Here is a 15479-nt window from a genome sequence, read left to right as displayed (position 1 = left end):
CTCACCAGCCCTTGTGAGCTCGCTTTCGCAGCTCCTGAGAAAGGGCGTGAACGGCCAGCGCACCCGCAGATGCAGCCTGCTGACGAGGGCGAGAGAAGCAGCCCAGCTGCCCTCCCCACGCCTCCCCTCCCTGGCTGAGCTGGCCAACTGGTGAGTAGACTGCTCCTCCGCCTGGAGGCTCCTTGGGCTCAGCTCTCCTGGTGTGTCAGGGGCACAGGCGGGACAAAGAGGAGGGCGCCGGAGCAGCTCCTGCCCAAAGAGTTCAATTGGTCTTACTCCCAGGAAAGTGTGGATAGGATTGCAGCCTTTGACCAGAATCCTATGCATATCTACTCAGAAGTAAATCTCATTATAGCCAATGGGGCTTATTCCCAGGAAAGTGGAAGTAGGATTGCAGCCTTAGGGCACAATCCTATGCATGTCTACTCAGAAGTAAGTCCTATTGTGCTCATTGAGGCTTTCTTCTAGCACCTGTGCAGTCACAATGCAGCCCTGAGGTAAGGGAACAAATGTTCCCTGCCCCCCACCACAGGATGCAGTGCATGCACTATTGGTACAGCTGCACTGGCACTGGAAAATTGGATAGGACTGGGTCCTAAGTCCTCTTAACTGTAACTTTCCAGCACCAAGTCCTGGAGGTCTCCTTGTGACAAGGGAATGTTTGTTCCCTTACCTCGGGACTGCAATGTGGCTGCATTGGCTCTGGAAAGTTGGATAGCCCTTAGGCTGCAATCCTACTCACACCTGGGAAGCAAGCCCAATTGACTATATAATGTGATTTACTCCTGTGTAGGCTTGCATAGGATTGGGCTGCTATTCCCAGGTAAGTGTGCTGAGGATGGTACAGTTAGCATTGCTCCTTCTCTGGCAGAGAAGTTCCTTTAGGTTATTAAACCAGTGCAGCAAGTTGTTTTGTGCAGATGTGAAGGTGCTATGCTGCTGTGGTGTCTCCAGAGGTTGGTAACCTGGAGCCCTAGCAGTTCCCACCTCCTCTTCTTGGTGCCTTCCTGATTTCATTACACAACTGCCTTGAGAATTCAAGAAAAAATGTCCATTTGAAGTGTGCATTTCAGCAGCATTTGGGCTGCTATTCCCAGGTAAGTGTGCTGAGGATGGTACAGTTAGCATTGCTCCTTCTCTAGCAGAAAAGTTCCTTTAGGTTATTCTCTCCCCCCCCCCCCCATGGCAGGCTGACTAGAAATTGAAGATTTTTTGAACAAGTTTGCAAATTGGGTTTAGGTCTTATCACCTAATGAAGAAGAACTGGAGAAGCACTGGGAAGAACTTGTGATCAGGGTGAACCTCAAAACCTGCAAGGCTTGTTACATGTTCATTTTTAGGCTGGGTTGTGGGTGCTTGGGCACCTACACAGCTGCAACACTTTCGAAGGACCGTGGTGGGGAGGTTCTGCCTCACCTGCCTCCCCACTCACTGCAGGCCCCTGCTTTGCACTCCCTGGTCAGTAGCAGCCCTCAAACCTGTGGGAGACTCGCCACTAGAGTAGACCAAAGTGATGGGTATCTGCTGTTGCCTGTCGGAAAGCAACCTAGAAGAACAGTCCCCTCATAGTACTTTTTTGCTCATTAGTGAAACTGTCCTTCAAGGTTGCCATTCTCTCTCAAACCCTGGAAGTCAACAACTCCCCTTGAACTTGTTGGGCTTCTGACTAGACGTGCATTGGATTGCAGAGTTGGAAGTTGGAGGGGGAAGCTTTAGAGTTCACTGGAATTCTTTTTGGGGCTGGGTGGTAAAAGCAATAGAGCAGCATTTCTCAACCAGTAGTACTCATACCACCAGTGGTACTTGAGGTGGTGCCCAGTGGTAGTCATGGCAGGACCCCCCCCCCAGACCTCCACTGCCTGGCAATGAGACCAGCAGTACGATGCAACAAACAGTGGTAGGAGGCTCAGTTCTGCTTTTCTTGCACTCAAAAAAGCCCTCCCATCTACCCTGATAGCCCAATCCTATGTATGTCTACTCAGAAGTAAGTTGCATTATAGTCAATGGGACTTACTACCAGGAAAAAGTGGATAGGATTATAGCCTGAGCCTCTTACCGTGGTTTGTTGCATCATGTCTGGCCTCTTAGTATGGAAATAACTGGTGATAAAGTCATTCCAGTTACTTCCAGTTGTACTTCCCAGAGGTGGGCCATGCAAAATGGTACAGCGGGCGAGAGGCAGATGCTGAGGAATGCTGTAATAGAACAAAAAAGAAGGGGAGATGTAAAGATGTTACTATGCTGTTGTTGCTTTTGGTTGATGGTGAGGTGTCAGACTATGTGCTCAGTGCACTTTTGCTGACCAGATGTTCACCACTAAAAGTGAACCAGATCCTTGAGAGGATTGACTGCTCTGGTAAAAATCACCAAGTTCCCACTGAGAAGGAAGGTGGCCCAGCTCAAAGCCCAGTGCAGCAAGTTGGTTTGTGCAGATGTGAAGGTGCTATGCTGCTGTGGTGTCTCCAGAGGTTGGTAACCTGGAGCCCTGGCAGTTCCCATCTCCTCTTCTTGGTGCCTTCCTGATTTCATTATACAACTGCCTTGAGAATTCAAGAAAAAATGTCCATTTGAAGTGTGCATTTCAGCCGCATGTTTATCCTCCTTGGAAACTAGTGGCCAGAGGCCTGTAAGTATGACTATAGAGGACAGAATTGCAGCCTTGCAATTTGGATTTAAACATTGGGTTAAAGTTACAGTAACTTGGTTAAAGTTACAGTGCAAACCTATGACTGTCTACTCAGAAGTAAGTCCCATTATGTTCAATGGGACTTACTCCCAGGAAGGTGTGTACTGTACAGTATAGGAATGCAGCCATAGAATTTCAATTTCCTTTGTGGCAGATACCGCAAGAGAGAACTTTGCGGCAGATACCGCAAGAGAGATACCACAGAGAGAACTCTTTCTCTCGATACCGAGCTAAACAAACGCATCGGTAAAGCAGCTTTCTCTCGATACCGAGCTAAACAAACGCATCGGTAAAGCAGCTTTCTCTCGATACCGAGCTAAACAAACGCATCGGTAAAGCAGCTACCACGTTTTCCAGACTCACAAAGAGAGTCTGGTCCAACAAGAAGCTGACGGAACATACCAAGATCCAGGTCTACAGAGCTTGCATCCTGAGTACACTTCTGTAATGCAGCGAGTCATGGACTCTTCACTCACAACAGGAGAGGAAACTGAATGCTTTCCACATGCGCTGCCTCCGACGTATTCTCGGCATCACCTGGCAGGACAAAGTTCCAAACAACACAGTCCTGGAACGTGCTGGAATCCCTAGCATGTATGCACTACTGAAACAGAGACGCCTGCGTTGGCTCGGTCATGTTGTGAGAATGGATGATGGCCGGATCCCAAAGGTTCTCCCCTATGGAGAACTCGTGCAAGGTAAGCGCCCTACAGGTAGACCACAGCTGCGATACAAGGACATCTGCAAGAGGGATCTGAAGGCCTTAGGAGTGGACCTCAACAAGTGGGAAACCCTGGCCTCTGAGCGGCCCGCTTGGAGGCAGGCTGTGCAACATGGCCTTTCCCAGTTTGAAGAGACACTTGGCCAACAGTCTGAGGCTAAGAGGCAAAGAAGGAAGGCCCATAGCCAGGGAGACAGACCAGGGACAGACTGCACTTGCTCCCAGTGTGGAAGGGATTGTCACTCCCGAATCGGCCTTTTCAGCCACACTAGATGCTGTTCCAGAACCACCTTTCAGAGTGCGATACCATAGTCTTTCGAGACTGAAGGTTGCCAACTCTTGCGGCAGACAATTGAAGCTGAGTTGCTCATTGCTCATTAGGACATAGAACCTGTTGTTAATTTATTTGAATCCCACCACTGATCTCAGGGCTGCATTGCAGCTGTAATGGTGCTAGAAAGTTGGATAGGATTGGGCTCTATGCCTTGTGGGCCACTCTTGTGGAAAATCTAGCACATTAAAAAAAACAACTCAACCTTTCTTAGCAGCCTGTTTTAAGTCACCAGAAGTGCAAGGACTTGGAAATTTGGAATGTTTGAAAGTGGTAGTTCTTTGCATAAAACCTCTCAGCTTTTGTCATGAAGCCTTATTGTACAAAGATAGATGAAAAAGCAGTTTACATTGACATTGGTGTTTTGCTTAAACTACTAGGTCTAAGTAATGCGGTTCTGCTTTATACAGCAAAAGAACACTCTATTAATCCTTATTGATACTAACTTCCTTTTCTCCTTGCCTCTCATTCACAAACGTACCTTTATTTGGTATCTGATTCACTAAAGCTAGACATAAATGGGTGGTGGGAGTGGAGCAGAAATTAGAACAACATTTAGAGTTATTTGGCCAGGGATGCCTTATAGAAATAAAGAGGCTGTTTTGCTTTAATACTGGGGTGGCCCTTTAAAGGTGGGATGCTTTGGGCATGGGTCTCTCTGCAGCCTCCTGCTCTCTCTCTCTCTCTCTCTCTGCCTTGCTTTTCCCATTTGCCTCCAGCAGAGCTCTGTTCTCCTTTTGACATCAGTGCTGCCCTTCCCATGTCCTTTGGCTGTGGGAAGAGGAGCAGCACGATTCCTGCCTGGACACGCTGTTCTGAATGATAGGGAGAGCCAAGGGCAAAAGACAAGGCTGCACTGAGATGGAGACACAAGCCAACAGGGAATGGAGGAGGCAGTTGAAAAGAGAGAGTGTTAAAGGGGCAGAGTCATGGGATGGGACTGGGGCCAGCTTCCCAGAGCTGAGCAATACAAGCTTGCAACCCAGGGAAAATTTCTGAGTATACACTGTGGCACTTCTGCCAGGAAGGCCACTTGCATTTCTCTCTGCTCTCTCTGCCGTTACTGGGACAGCCCTTGTTTGTTATCTGATCCTGCAGAAGCACGAGGACACTGGTTTACTCTGCAGTGTCCTGTGCTCTGCAGAGAGATGGAGCCGTGGCAGGAGGAGATGCCGACAAAGAAGCTGCAATGGCCCCCAGAAAGAAAAGAGAAGGCAAAGCAGCCCCAGAGGGCAGATGCTGCTGCCAGCATAGATCAACTATGGGAAGCCTCTCCTTTGAGCCACGAAATGGCACAGACAAGGGAAAGTTGTTTCCATGATGAAGGTGAGAGTCCAGGGCATGGGGATGCAGATGCCAAACTACAGCTGCCAAATGGTTTCAGAAGAAAAAGTCCAGCTGAGGAGAAGGACACATCAAAAGGACAAGATGTAAGGCCCACCCTAGGTGATTCAGGTTTAGGCAGAGACGAAAGTCCCATGTCCCCGGGAGAAGAGACAAGCACTTTGAAAAGATCAGTAAAGGAGCCTCTGCAGCCAACTGAAGAGAAGAGGTCTGAGGAGTCTCTGATGGGGGAGCTGTCTGAGATGGTGCAGGCAGTGGTGAAGAGCAGCAGCTGGTGGGAGAGGCACGGCATTGATGACGCCATCATTGCTTTGAACTTTCTCACCCTACCAGTCGGTAAGGAGAATGCCTAGATGTTTGATAACCTTGTGGGGCTCGGAAACTGTCCCTTGGATGCCTGATGGGTTTCTCACTCAGTATTCGGCCTCTTCAGATTTATTAAGCCACTGTGTATTCAGTGTCTTAATCTCAGGTATTGCATTATGGTTGCAGAAAGCAAATATTTGCTGGCCGTGTCCTGCTGGCTCAGCATCTGACAGTTGTATGTTGCTGTGCTTATGCGTTTGGACATCTGCTTGATAACTGAGAGATGGACTAAATCAGTGTACTTCAGCCTGTGGGTCGTGACCCCAACGGGGTATCGAAGCCTCATTGGGAGGGGATTATGGGAGGGGATTGTGGCAACCTTTCAGAACCTGTGCAAGAGGGGGCTTAGAGTCAATATGTTCTTTTACATATTTTGTCCTTTTGGGACAGGGGAGCCATGAATTATTCTGATTTTTCTGTAAACCGCTTTGTGAACTTTTTGTTGAAAAGCAGTATGTACGAATACTGTTGTTAATAATAATAAGAAGAACAAGAACAAGAAGAAATGGGGACACTGCCTTGAACTCAGGGAAATGGCAGGGTGAAAATATGTCAGCAACAATGATGATACCTATAAAGATTGACAGAAATCCCCATCCCTGAGATACTTAAGGAGGCCACCTTGCTGATACTTCTTAGGTGATTGATTTAACCTTTGATGTGTGGGCAAGAGACTTGGTTCTTTCTATCTTATGCAGAGGTTACAGGACTGTACAGCCAAGTGCATTGCTTATAAAAATGGCAATATCATCAAGATCTGCTATGTGCACTTTATTGAAAGCCCCCTTGAGCACAATGGGACTTCCTTCTAAGTAGAAATGCACAAGACTGCACAATTCATCATCTCCAGCTTATGCAAGATGTGTTGCCTATAGCTTGTGAGTCACTGCATATACTTATTCATGGATTATCTCCACTATGTTAGACTGATACTACTTCATGTACCTTACGTTTGACACATAGACCAATGGCCATAAAAAAAAGGGAGAATGGTTGGCATATTGCCTTCTAACCTTGCATAAGAACAAAGGTGGCAGGAGACTGTGTTGCAAACACAGAGATCATATCATGTCTCTTTGCATCACAGACATTGGCTGTGCCTTGGCTGTGAGCAGGTTTGTCTCCAGAGGTGAGCTTGAGAGACAGAAGCATTGTGTGAACTTACTCCTCCTGATCTTAGTTTTATGTGCTGACAGCTCATGCTAAAACAGTCACATCATGTTTCCTAAGAGTTGGAGTCCATGTTTGGTGAAATATTGGCTTGTACATATTTAAATCCCCTTGCTTTGTCCAGGGGTGTCCAAAGTTTTTGGCAAGAGGGCCACATCTGCTCTCTGACATTGTGTCAGGGGCCGGGGGAAAAAAGAATTAATTTACATTTAAAATTGGAATAAATTTACATAAATGAATATATTAAAGACGAACTTATATGAATGAATGAAGGTCTTGCAGTAGCTCAAGGCCTATAAAAGGCCTTGCACAAAGCAAGGCTGGCCTTTCCTTTGCTGCCACTACGGCATCACAGAGTTGAAACAGCAAGAAGTGGAGGGAGCCCTCATCCCACAGCTCATGTGAGAGGTCAAACAGTCGCCCTCACGCTGCGAGCAGTTGAGTCGGGCCAGTGTGGGCTCCAACAAATCTCTGGAGGGCCAGAGGATCATTGGAGTCTGGGGGCTTCCTGAGGGCCGCATTGAGAGGCCACGAGGGCCGCATGTGGCCCCCGGGCTGGGGTTTGGGCACCCCTGCTTTGTTCCTTTGATTGCACTTAGCTATCTGGAAAATGGTCCCGATCGAAATGTTTCCTCTCTATTCTTAGGCTTTGTGCTTCTGCGCTCAGACAGCCTTTTCCCTTTCCTGCTGGGCATCATTGTCTTGGGCATTGCACATCACACGATAACTGTGAAGGGGAGTCACCAGGCCAGTCACAATTCTCTCACGGAGTCCAAGTCGTGGGGGAAATTATGGGCCATATTCTTTATTGAGGTGAGTATTCAGAGGCTCCTGTTGATGATTGTGGGCACTTCCCGGTGGGATGTTAATCTGGGAATGTCACACTTTGTTCACTATGGGGAGTTAATCCATATGTATGAAAAAATGTTCATACTTTTCTTGTGGTTATATTCATGCCATTAGTGGGCAACATCTTTCATAATGAAAACAGCAGCACAGCAGTGCAATGACTGCAGTGTGGACTGTTTGCGCTCCTTGTTTTGAGAGGTGCATGCCCAGATACAGCAGAGGACAGCAGAAACAGGAAGGGTTAAGGGGTAGGGTCAGTCTGCTTCTTCTACAGGGACACTGCAATTCTTTGTGTGCCTGGAAATGGAAAGGCCACTATAGTGGTTGCTATACAAATCAATCTACCAATGCCCAGAAAAAGCAACTGAGTCACAGTTTTGTTGTATGTGTGTATACATGCTTGCGTGCAAGAGTGTGTGCATCTGTGTGGGTTCAACCAGAATGCAGAAAATTCTGCTTATCCTCAAATCACGTAGGGCTGTTTACAGAGTGCCACAGCACAGGGTGATGCAGGGGTGCATTCTTATGTTCTTATGCACAAGAACTCCTCTTTGATCACCGAAACAGAAACATTTTGCAGAACACAGCATACGAATCAAAATTTCCTGAATTCTCCAGTGTAGTGAACTCTGACTTGTGAAAGTTAGATAACATTTATCTCTCTTCTTCGTAGAGGCTGGCAGACTTCCCAACCTGAATTCAGAAATCGTTCTGACAAACCCAGTTATCTGCTCAGACATCTGAACTAGGTCTGTACTAGTTTCAGGTGTCTGAAATAGACTTTTGAATGCCTGCCATATACAGTACCTGCCCTTGGCACCAGGACATGGAGCTCTCAAGCCCTACCACAGACTCCATGATATAAACTGGACTCTTCCTGCCCCTTGTCTCCCGGTTTTATTTACTGAGGATGGAAAGCTGCCCAGGAGAATCAAGAGTAATGTTATGCTGCCATGCCTGTGTAGAATATCCAGGAGAGTAGGGGGCAGAAGTGCTCCATGCATGCATGGGAGCAGCAAAGATTTCCATGAAGCCTGCAGCTTTCATTGTGTGCTCTGCCTTTACAGCTGTACCTCTTGTAAATAGCAGATAGTGGGGAAAGGCCCCAAAACGGGAAAGGCCGAAAGCGTACTGTCCAGATTCTAGTGGGGTCTGAGCTCTGGGAGCCCTGGTACTCAGTCAGGATACTATTTCCAGATGTCAGGGCTATCTCAACCAGTCTCTGATCTGCAGTTGGCCCTTTGCCAGATTTGTAGAGTTCAGCACAAAATCTAGTTGTGCAAAGTGCAAATTCAGCGTCAGTCCTCTGCTCATTTCTTCCTTCCTAGCGCATTGGCCAGCTGAAAGGGTAAGGAGGCTACCTTAGCAATTTAATGACGACGGCTACCAAAAAGTGATATGCTTCTCTCTCCCATCTGCCAAGTCCATTTGTGAGGTTACCTGCCGCACAGGGATGCGGCAGGTATAAGTGTGCATACCTGACTATTCGTGCTGTCAGGTTCTCATATGGAAACCGATCATTGGCTTAAAATGACCCATATTAGTCTGCTGGCTTTGGGTGGATCACACTAATGAAGTATCATGCTAAAGCTTAGATTATTAATAATTATAATTAAAAAAACAACCACAGAATACCTTCACAGACAGACAGGAGAGCAACAGATCAAAAAACTTCAGTGGATAGCCAGGCAGAACTCATTAGGATTCAGAAGATAATGTGTAATGGAAGAGATGGGTGGGTGAACAAATACATGAAGATGTGCACAGCTCCAGCAGTAGAGTAGTAGCAGTATGACTATGGCTAGAATGAGGAAGGATGTGAAAGAGCTCAGGGTCTCTCTCCAACAAGCAAAAGTCAAGTATTAACTTCCATGCTTAAAACCTGGAGTGCTAGTTAGGGCTGTGATGGGGATGAAGAGCAGACTACCTAATTGATATTTTCAGGTGCAAATCATACAAAGCCCAAACTGGTGTGAGGCACACATTTCCCAATCTTCCATGCACAGTGTGGGCAGGGAAGGGGTTTACAACACATTGGGAATTCCTGTTCCCAAATTGCAGTTTTCTGCCAGGATTCGTGCTCTAGCGGGGACACCCAGCTCAGTGATGCCCTCAGTCCAGGGCAATCCACGATCACTAGCAACAGTAAGTTGCAATAATGCCATATTGTTTTCACTGTTTGAGAGTAGTAATTAAATATGGTGTAATGGGTGGTAATAATTGTGTTAGGGCACAATCCTAACATGCGCTGAAACAGGAAAGCCAGGAGGCTTGCACTGTATCCAGCGCAGGACAGGGGCCAAAAGTGGCTCAGCCAGAGGCAAGGCAAAACTTTTCCCCTTACCCCTGCGAAAGGCTCCCTTTCGACGGTCGACGGTGAGGTAAACATGTTTGTATAGGGCACTGAGCCCCACACAAATGCGCCGGATCTGGTGGATCTCTGCCTCCCACCCTCCCTGCTTCCTCCCCCGGCACGCCTCCTGCTTGCCCTCTCCCTGCCTCCCGCCTCCCTGTCATGCCTCCTCCCCACCCTCTCCCCATTCTCCGCCCACCTCCCCCCTCCCCAATACGCCTCTTCCCTCCGCCCCTGCTTTCCTGGCCCTGCTGGCCAGCGCTGGGCTAGCACAGTGCTCGCCTGGCGTTAGGCCTCACAAACGTGCCTTACGGCATGTTTGTGACTGTGCACTCTGGCGATAAGCCACCGCATTGAGCCCAGGATTGGGCTCTTACCCAGGAGTAAGTCCCATTGATTATCATTGTTAAAAGAATATACGTAGTAGTTTGTTAAAAGTATAGGTCTGTAGTATTTCCCCAGATGCAGTCACATACCATGGTAGCATCAAGTCTAACATCTTAAAAACAGAATATTGAAAGAATGGGGACCCACCTGAAATTGGCTCCCGACCCGCAGTTTGAGAAACACTGTCCTAGAAAACAGAGCTTATGATACTTGTACAACAGTAACTGGAGAAGAGAGGAATGTAAAATGTGCACATTACAACCCTGGATGTATAGATTCATTTGGGAAACTCATCAGTTTTTACAGCTCTGGGGTACTTCTTGTATCAAATCTAGGAAAGATACATCAATCAATATTGGCTCCAAAAACTGCAGGAAAAATCTTTTGTGACTGTTGGCCCAATCCTATCCCTTCTCCTACAGGGTTTTAAATGCATATTTGCACAAACATGCAGATGAAATCCCATGGGAGAAAAGGTCATGTGAGAGCAGCCTGAAGCAAGGAAAGAGTTGGCAGCAAAAGTCTTATGCATCCCTCCCTGCCTGCTGCTTCTTTACTCCAGATTACCCCCTTTGGAAGGGTCCTTCCAATAGGGGCCATCAAGCTGCAATTGCACGTGTTTGCACAAGGTATAATTTATCCCTTGTGTAGTACAAATGGACAAACATATGCCTTGGCATGTGTTGGAAGCTTATAGGTGACAATTGTCCAAATACTCATTGCAACATGGTCCTATTTAAACTAGAGAGATGACTCTGAATAAGGTGTGAGGATTTATAGTCCAAAAGAGCTGAGGTTAGTTAACCTACGGATCACAGCTTTAGGCAAAATACAGTACTGTACTGTAATATTTTCATTTCTGTGGCTCCTGCGTACATTTGGAATGTGCATGTGCTATTAATGATTCTTTATTTACAATTTCTTTCTGTCCCAGGTTTGCTCTACATTCACAGCAGAACAAGCGACCTACAACCATGTGAAACTCCACCACGGTTACACAAATGTCATTGGTCTGGGAGATTCTAGTACTTGGAAGCTTCCGTTCCTGAACCGTTACATCTATATGTTCATTGCACCTTTAACTGTACCTATTATCACCCCTATAGTGGCCATTGGTATGCTCTTCTCTGAATCCTGTTATTCATTAACAGTTGTTTACTTAGCTAACATTTGGAGCGATCCTACCCTGCTCTGGAACAGGGGTTGGGATCCAGCATAACCACCTCCTCCCCACCCACCCCAGAGCCTTGTCTCGGCCCAGCTGGACTCAGCCTCCGTGTGCCAGTGCACCTCCGTGTGTTAGTTTGGCTTGCTCACGAGGAGACACAAATGTGCTTTATGGCACGTTGTGACCCTCCTGGGCCAGCGCAAGAGACTTCCGCTGGCCCAAGTTCTTCTCTGGATTGCGCCCATCAACTCCTATCAAGTAGTTTTTAAGCACCCAGTTAGAACAGGGCTATTAATTTCTTCATTCAATAAGGTATATTTTTTGTCTTAGAATAATAAGAAACTGTGTGGAGTATTTATTGGTTAACTCATGGAATAACAGAACTGGAAAGGATCAAAGACAATCCAGTTCAAATGTTTGGCAACCTTCAGTCTTGAAAGACCATGGTATAAGCCTATAGCACCTGGTATTCCTTGGCAGTCTCCCATCCAAGTACTAACCAGGCCTAACCCTGCTTAGCTTCCAAGATCAGGCAAGATCAGGCATATGCAGGGTCAATTTGCTATCAACTCACTGCCATTAGACAAGACAACCTGCCTGCCCATCACTCACCCCTAGATTCACCTTCCCAGTTCATATGCCTCATAGAAGCATGACTTCCCACAACAGCAGGATTTCCCATACTAACAACCTGCCTCTGCAGTAGCAGTTAAGAGACAAACATGACAGTTACTCCATTCACTGATGATTGTTTTCATAGGCTTGCTGAAAAAAGTTGAATGGCAAACAGCCATCCGAACTCTCTGCTGCATGTTTTTCGGCCTCTACTCACATTACTGGCTCCTGCTTAATATCTCAGGGTTCCAGTCTGTGTGGTCTGCTCTCAGCTGCATGATGGTCACTCGATCTCTCCTTGCCCATCCTTTCCTCCATGTTAATATCTTCCAGGTAAGATCTATATACTCTGTCTAGACTTTATTAAGGAATTTGATGATGTGTTCATTCATGGTCTTAGGTCAATGAATGGAATATGGTGCTCTTAAGGTACTTTGTACTGTGAGAGCCAATTATATATGCAAAGTTACTTGCATATATGCTGTTCGGTTGTTGGGAAGTGAAGAAAATTGAAAAGCGGGATTTTGCAGAGCCTGAAAAAGGAAACAGAACAATTAAAAAATGAAAAACAAGAACAGAAATGCCTCTTCAAAAGTGTGTGTTTAAAGTTATGATCCTCCATACACTTGGGATTAAGACCTGGCCTGAATAAAACAATAAAAAATAATTGTGCAGCATTCATATAGACTAGAGCATGTCTATCTGTAGAACTTGTCTGAACTCAGTGGGACTTCCTTGCAAGTAAACATGTATAGGATCGGGTTGCATGATATATGCGACTAGATATCTCTTTTGACCTTTGCGATAGGCAGTGAAACTGGGAGTATTGTTCTCAAAGGTTCTAGATCAGCGTTTCTCAAAGTGTGGGTCGGGACCCACTAGGTGGGTCACGAGCCAATTTCAGGTGGTTTGCCTTTCCTTTCAATATTTTATTTTTAAGATATTAAACTTGATGCTACCATGGTATGTGACTGCATTTGGGGAAATGTGACAGATCTGTCCTTTTAACTGGCTACTATGTATATGCTTTTAACAGTGATATTCAATGGGACTTACTCCTGGGTAAGTGTGGGTAGGATTGCAGTCTAGGATTGTTAAACATTTTCCTGCTTGATGATGTCACTACCAGTCATGGCATCACTTCCAGTGGGTTCTGACAGATTCTCATTCTAAAAAGTGGGTCCCAGTGATCAAAGTTTGAGAACCACTGTTCTAGACTCTTATTGTGATCCTCCCCCTCCAAGGAGTGCGATCCATACAGTTTAATTATTCCGTGGCTGCTTTCTGCAGCAAAGCTTGTCTGTCACCCTTTCTGGTTTTGTGACTTCCCAGTGAGGGATCAGAAGCAGTAACTGTGCGCTTCTTTTTTGTAGCACATTGGCCTTGCAATGTTTTCAGCGGATAAAAAACCAAAGCGAATTTATATGGTGAGCTGTGGGGTGCTGAACCTCCCTCGAAATCCTCTGTTGGACTGGTCCTTTGGGCACGGCCTCATCAGCTGTCATGTGGAGCATCATCTCTTCCCAACACTTTCTGACAACATGTGCCTGAAGGTGCGAGGTGGAGTTGAAGTGGGCTGTTTGGAATGGGGAAGGGGAAGATATTTATTTTTGTTGAATGTGTACAAGGAAGGAGAAGGGCGCATGCTTGGTTAACAAACAGGTGAGTGTATAAGATCCAGAGCATCACATCCTTTGAGATGAAAGGAAGCAACACCCTGGTAAGAAGCTGGTTTTGCTGCTTTGATAAGAAAGTGAGCCAAGCCCTCAAACCTCACCCAACCCCAGATGACTGGCTGCTAGTTAGGTTGCCACAGACACTGCAGCTTCATTCACACCCTTCTTTTCCCTCTGCAGTTGGCAAATGAGGATGCTGGGCTGGATTTGACATGGGGGCTGCTGCCCTAAACTGTGGTACATATTAGCAGTATCATGTTATGCTAATTTTGCCTTTCCCTTTTAGATCAAACCAGTTGTTTCCCAGTACTTGAAAGAGAAGAAATTGCCATATAACGAGGATACTTATCTGTCCCGCTTGAAGCTTTTCCTGCACAAATATGAGGAACTGATGGTTCATGCGCCACCTATTACTGAACTGGTTGGGATTCAGTGACGGCAACTTTGGAACACAAAGGCCACAAGGCAGGACTATTCTTTCTTAGGATCAAGAAATTTAGAACCCAAGTTAGGCTCAAGCTATCCAGGAGAAAGACAACATGTCTTTTATTGTCTTTCAGTTGGATAAGCAGAAATGGATAGAGAGACCAAGAAATTGGATAAAAAAAATACCAGTTCCCTGAAGCTGGGTCAAAGGAGAAATCTAGCGCCAACATGATATGATCAAAAAAGAAAGACACTTGAGCACCTTCTGTTCTCTCTTTTCTCCACTTCATTTTAAGTTCTGTACACTGACATCCTTGGTGCATCTTTTCTGTTCTGCTACTTTACACCCTGGGGAGGAAATTCTAGTGGGTCTTTCGTATGTTTTCCCCCCATAAAAATAACAAAGAATGTCCACATTGGAAAACATTTACGTGCTGCAACATGTATGAAGACAAAAGTTATGTGGGATTATTTTCCACCATGGGTGACTAGTTCACACAGGCAAGGGGAAGTCAAGCTGTGGCCGACCAATTTGTCAAGTCAGGCTGTGGGAAGACTTAGGACCCAGTCCTATTCAGTGCGCACCAGCTCACTGCCTGCGTGCACTGTTGCAAATGTGCCGTAAGGCACATTTGCATCCCTCAGCACTGGTAGAGCACTGGTGGTAGCCCAACACTGGGCTAGCACCAGTGCAGCACTGGAGCTCCATCACTCGGCAGTTACATGGACCACTGGATAGCAGAGAGGTAGGTGGGGGGAGTCGGGGAGGAGGTGTTCTGGTATGGGGGGAGGTGGGAGAGGGTAGGGAGGAGGTGTGCCAGGGGAGGGAGGGAGTGGGACCAGTGGAGCTTTGCTTCACCGGATCCTGAGTCTTCATGTCGGGCCACTCACCTGACATGGAGGCTTTTACTTTTACACCAACCCTTGGGTTGCCATAGAATTGAGTAGCCCCATTGCAGGGCTACTTGCCTTCTCCAGGGGAAGGAGATGAAAGTCCCTTTCTCCTGAGGAAGCAGTGGTGGCTGCCTGGGGCGTGCTGGATGCAGTGGCAGCCATTGTTGGTGCTGCTGCAGTCCCACACGCCTGGCAGGTCAGGATTGGGCTGTTAGACTATGCATAAATTTCCTTACATGAAATTTCCTTACATGAGGATTAACCGTGTGAAAATGAAGTAACATATGAAGCAGCCCCAGCTGAATCCTGCTTTAGGGTGCCAAAGATAACTCAGGACTTCATGGTAGAATAAGCAAGATCACTTTCTTAAGCTGAGCTTGCATTCTAGAATTGCTTTGAGGGATGGTTGGTAGGCTTCAGTCTTTTCCTTGTAGAAAATTTTCCTCTATTATCTATATGGAATAAAATACTTGAATCCATGCCTTGAGGACAC

General features: G+C 46.5%; 1 protein-coding gene across 1 annotated transcript; it reads left to right on the top strand.

Moving 5' to 3' along the window:
* The first annotated feature begins 5027 nt into the window (after window positions 1-5027).
* FADS6 (fatty acid desaturase 6) lies at window positions 5028-14102 on the top strand. Its single transcript, XM_066612876.1, has 6 exons — window positions 5028-5418; window positions 7265-7431; window positions 11142-11322; window positions 12136-12323; window positions 13364-13543; window positions 13953-14102. Exons 1-6 carry the CDS (start codon window positions 5028-5030, stop codon window positions 14100-14102), a joined length of 1257 nt encoding a protein of 418 aa, XP_066468973.1.
* The last annotated feature ends 1377 nt before the right edge of the window (window positions 14103-15479 follow it).

This window comes from Tiliqua scincoides, chromosome 2, assembly GCF_035046505.1.
Source record: "Tiliqua scincoides isolate rTilSci1 chromosome 2, rTilSci1.hap2, whole genome shotgun sequence".
NCBI classification, from domain to species: domain Eukaryota; kingdom Metazoa; phylum Chordata; class Lepidosauria; order Squamata; family Scincidae; genus Tiliqua; species Tiliqua scincoides.
Note: the sequence above shows the minus strand (reverse complement) of the source record. Positions and strands in the feature narration are given on the sequence as shown.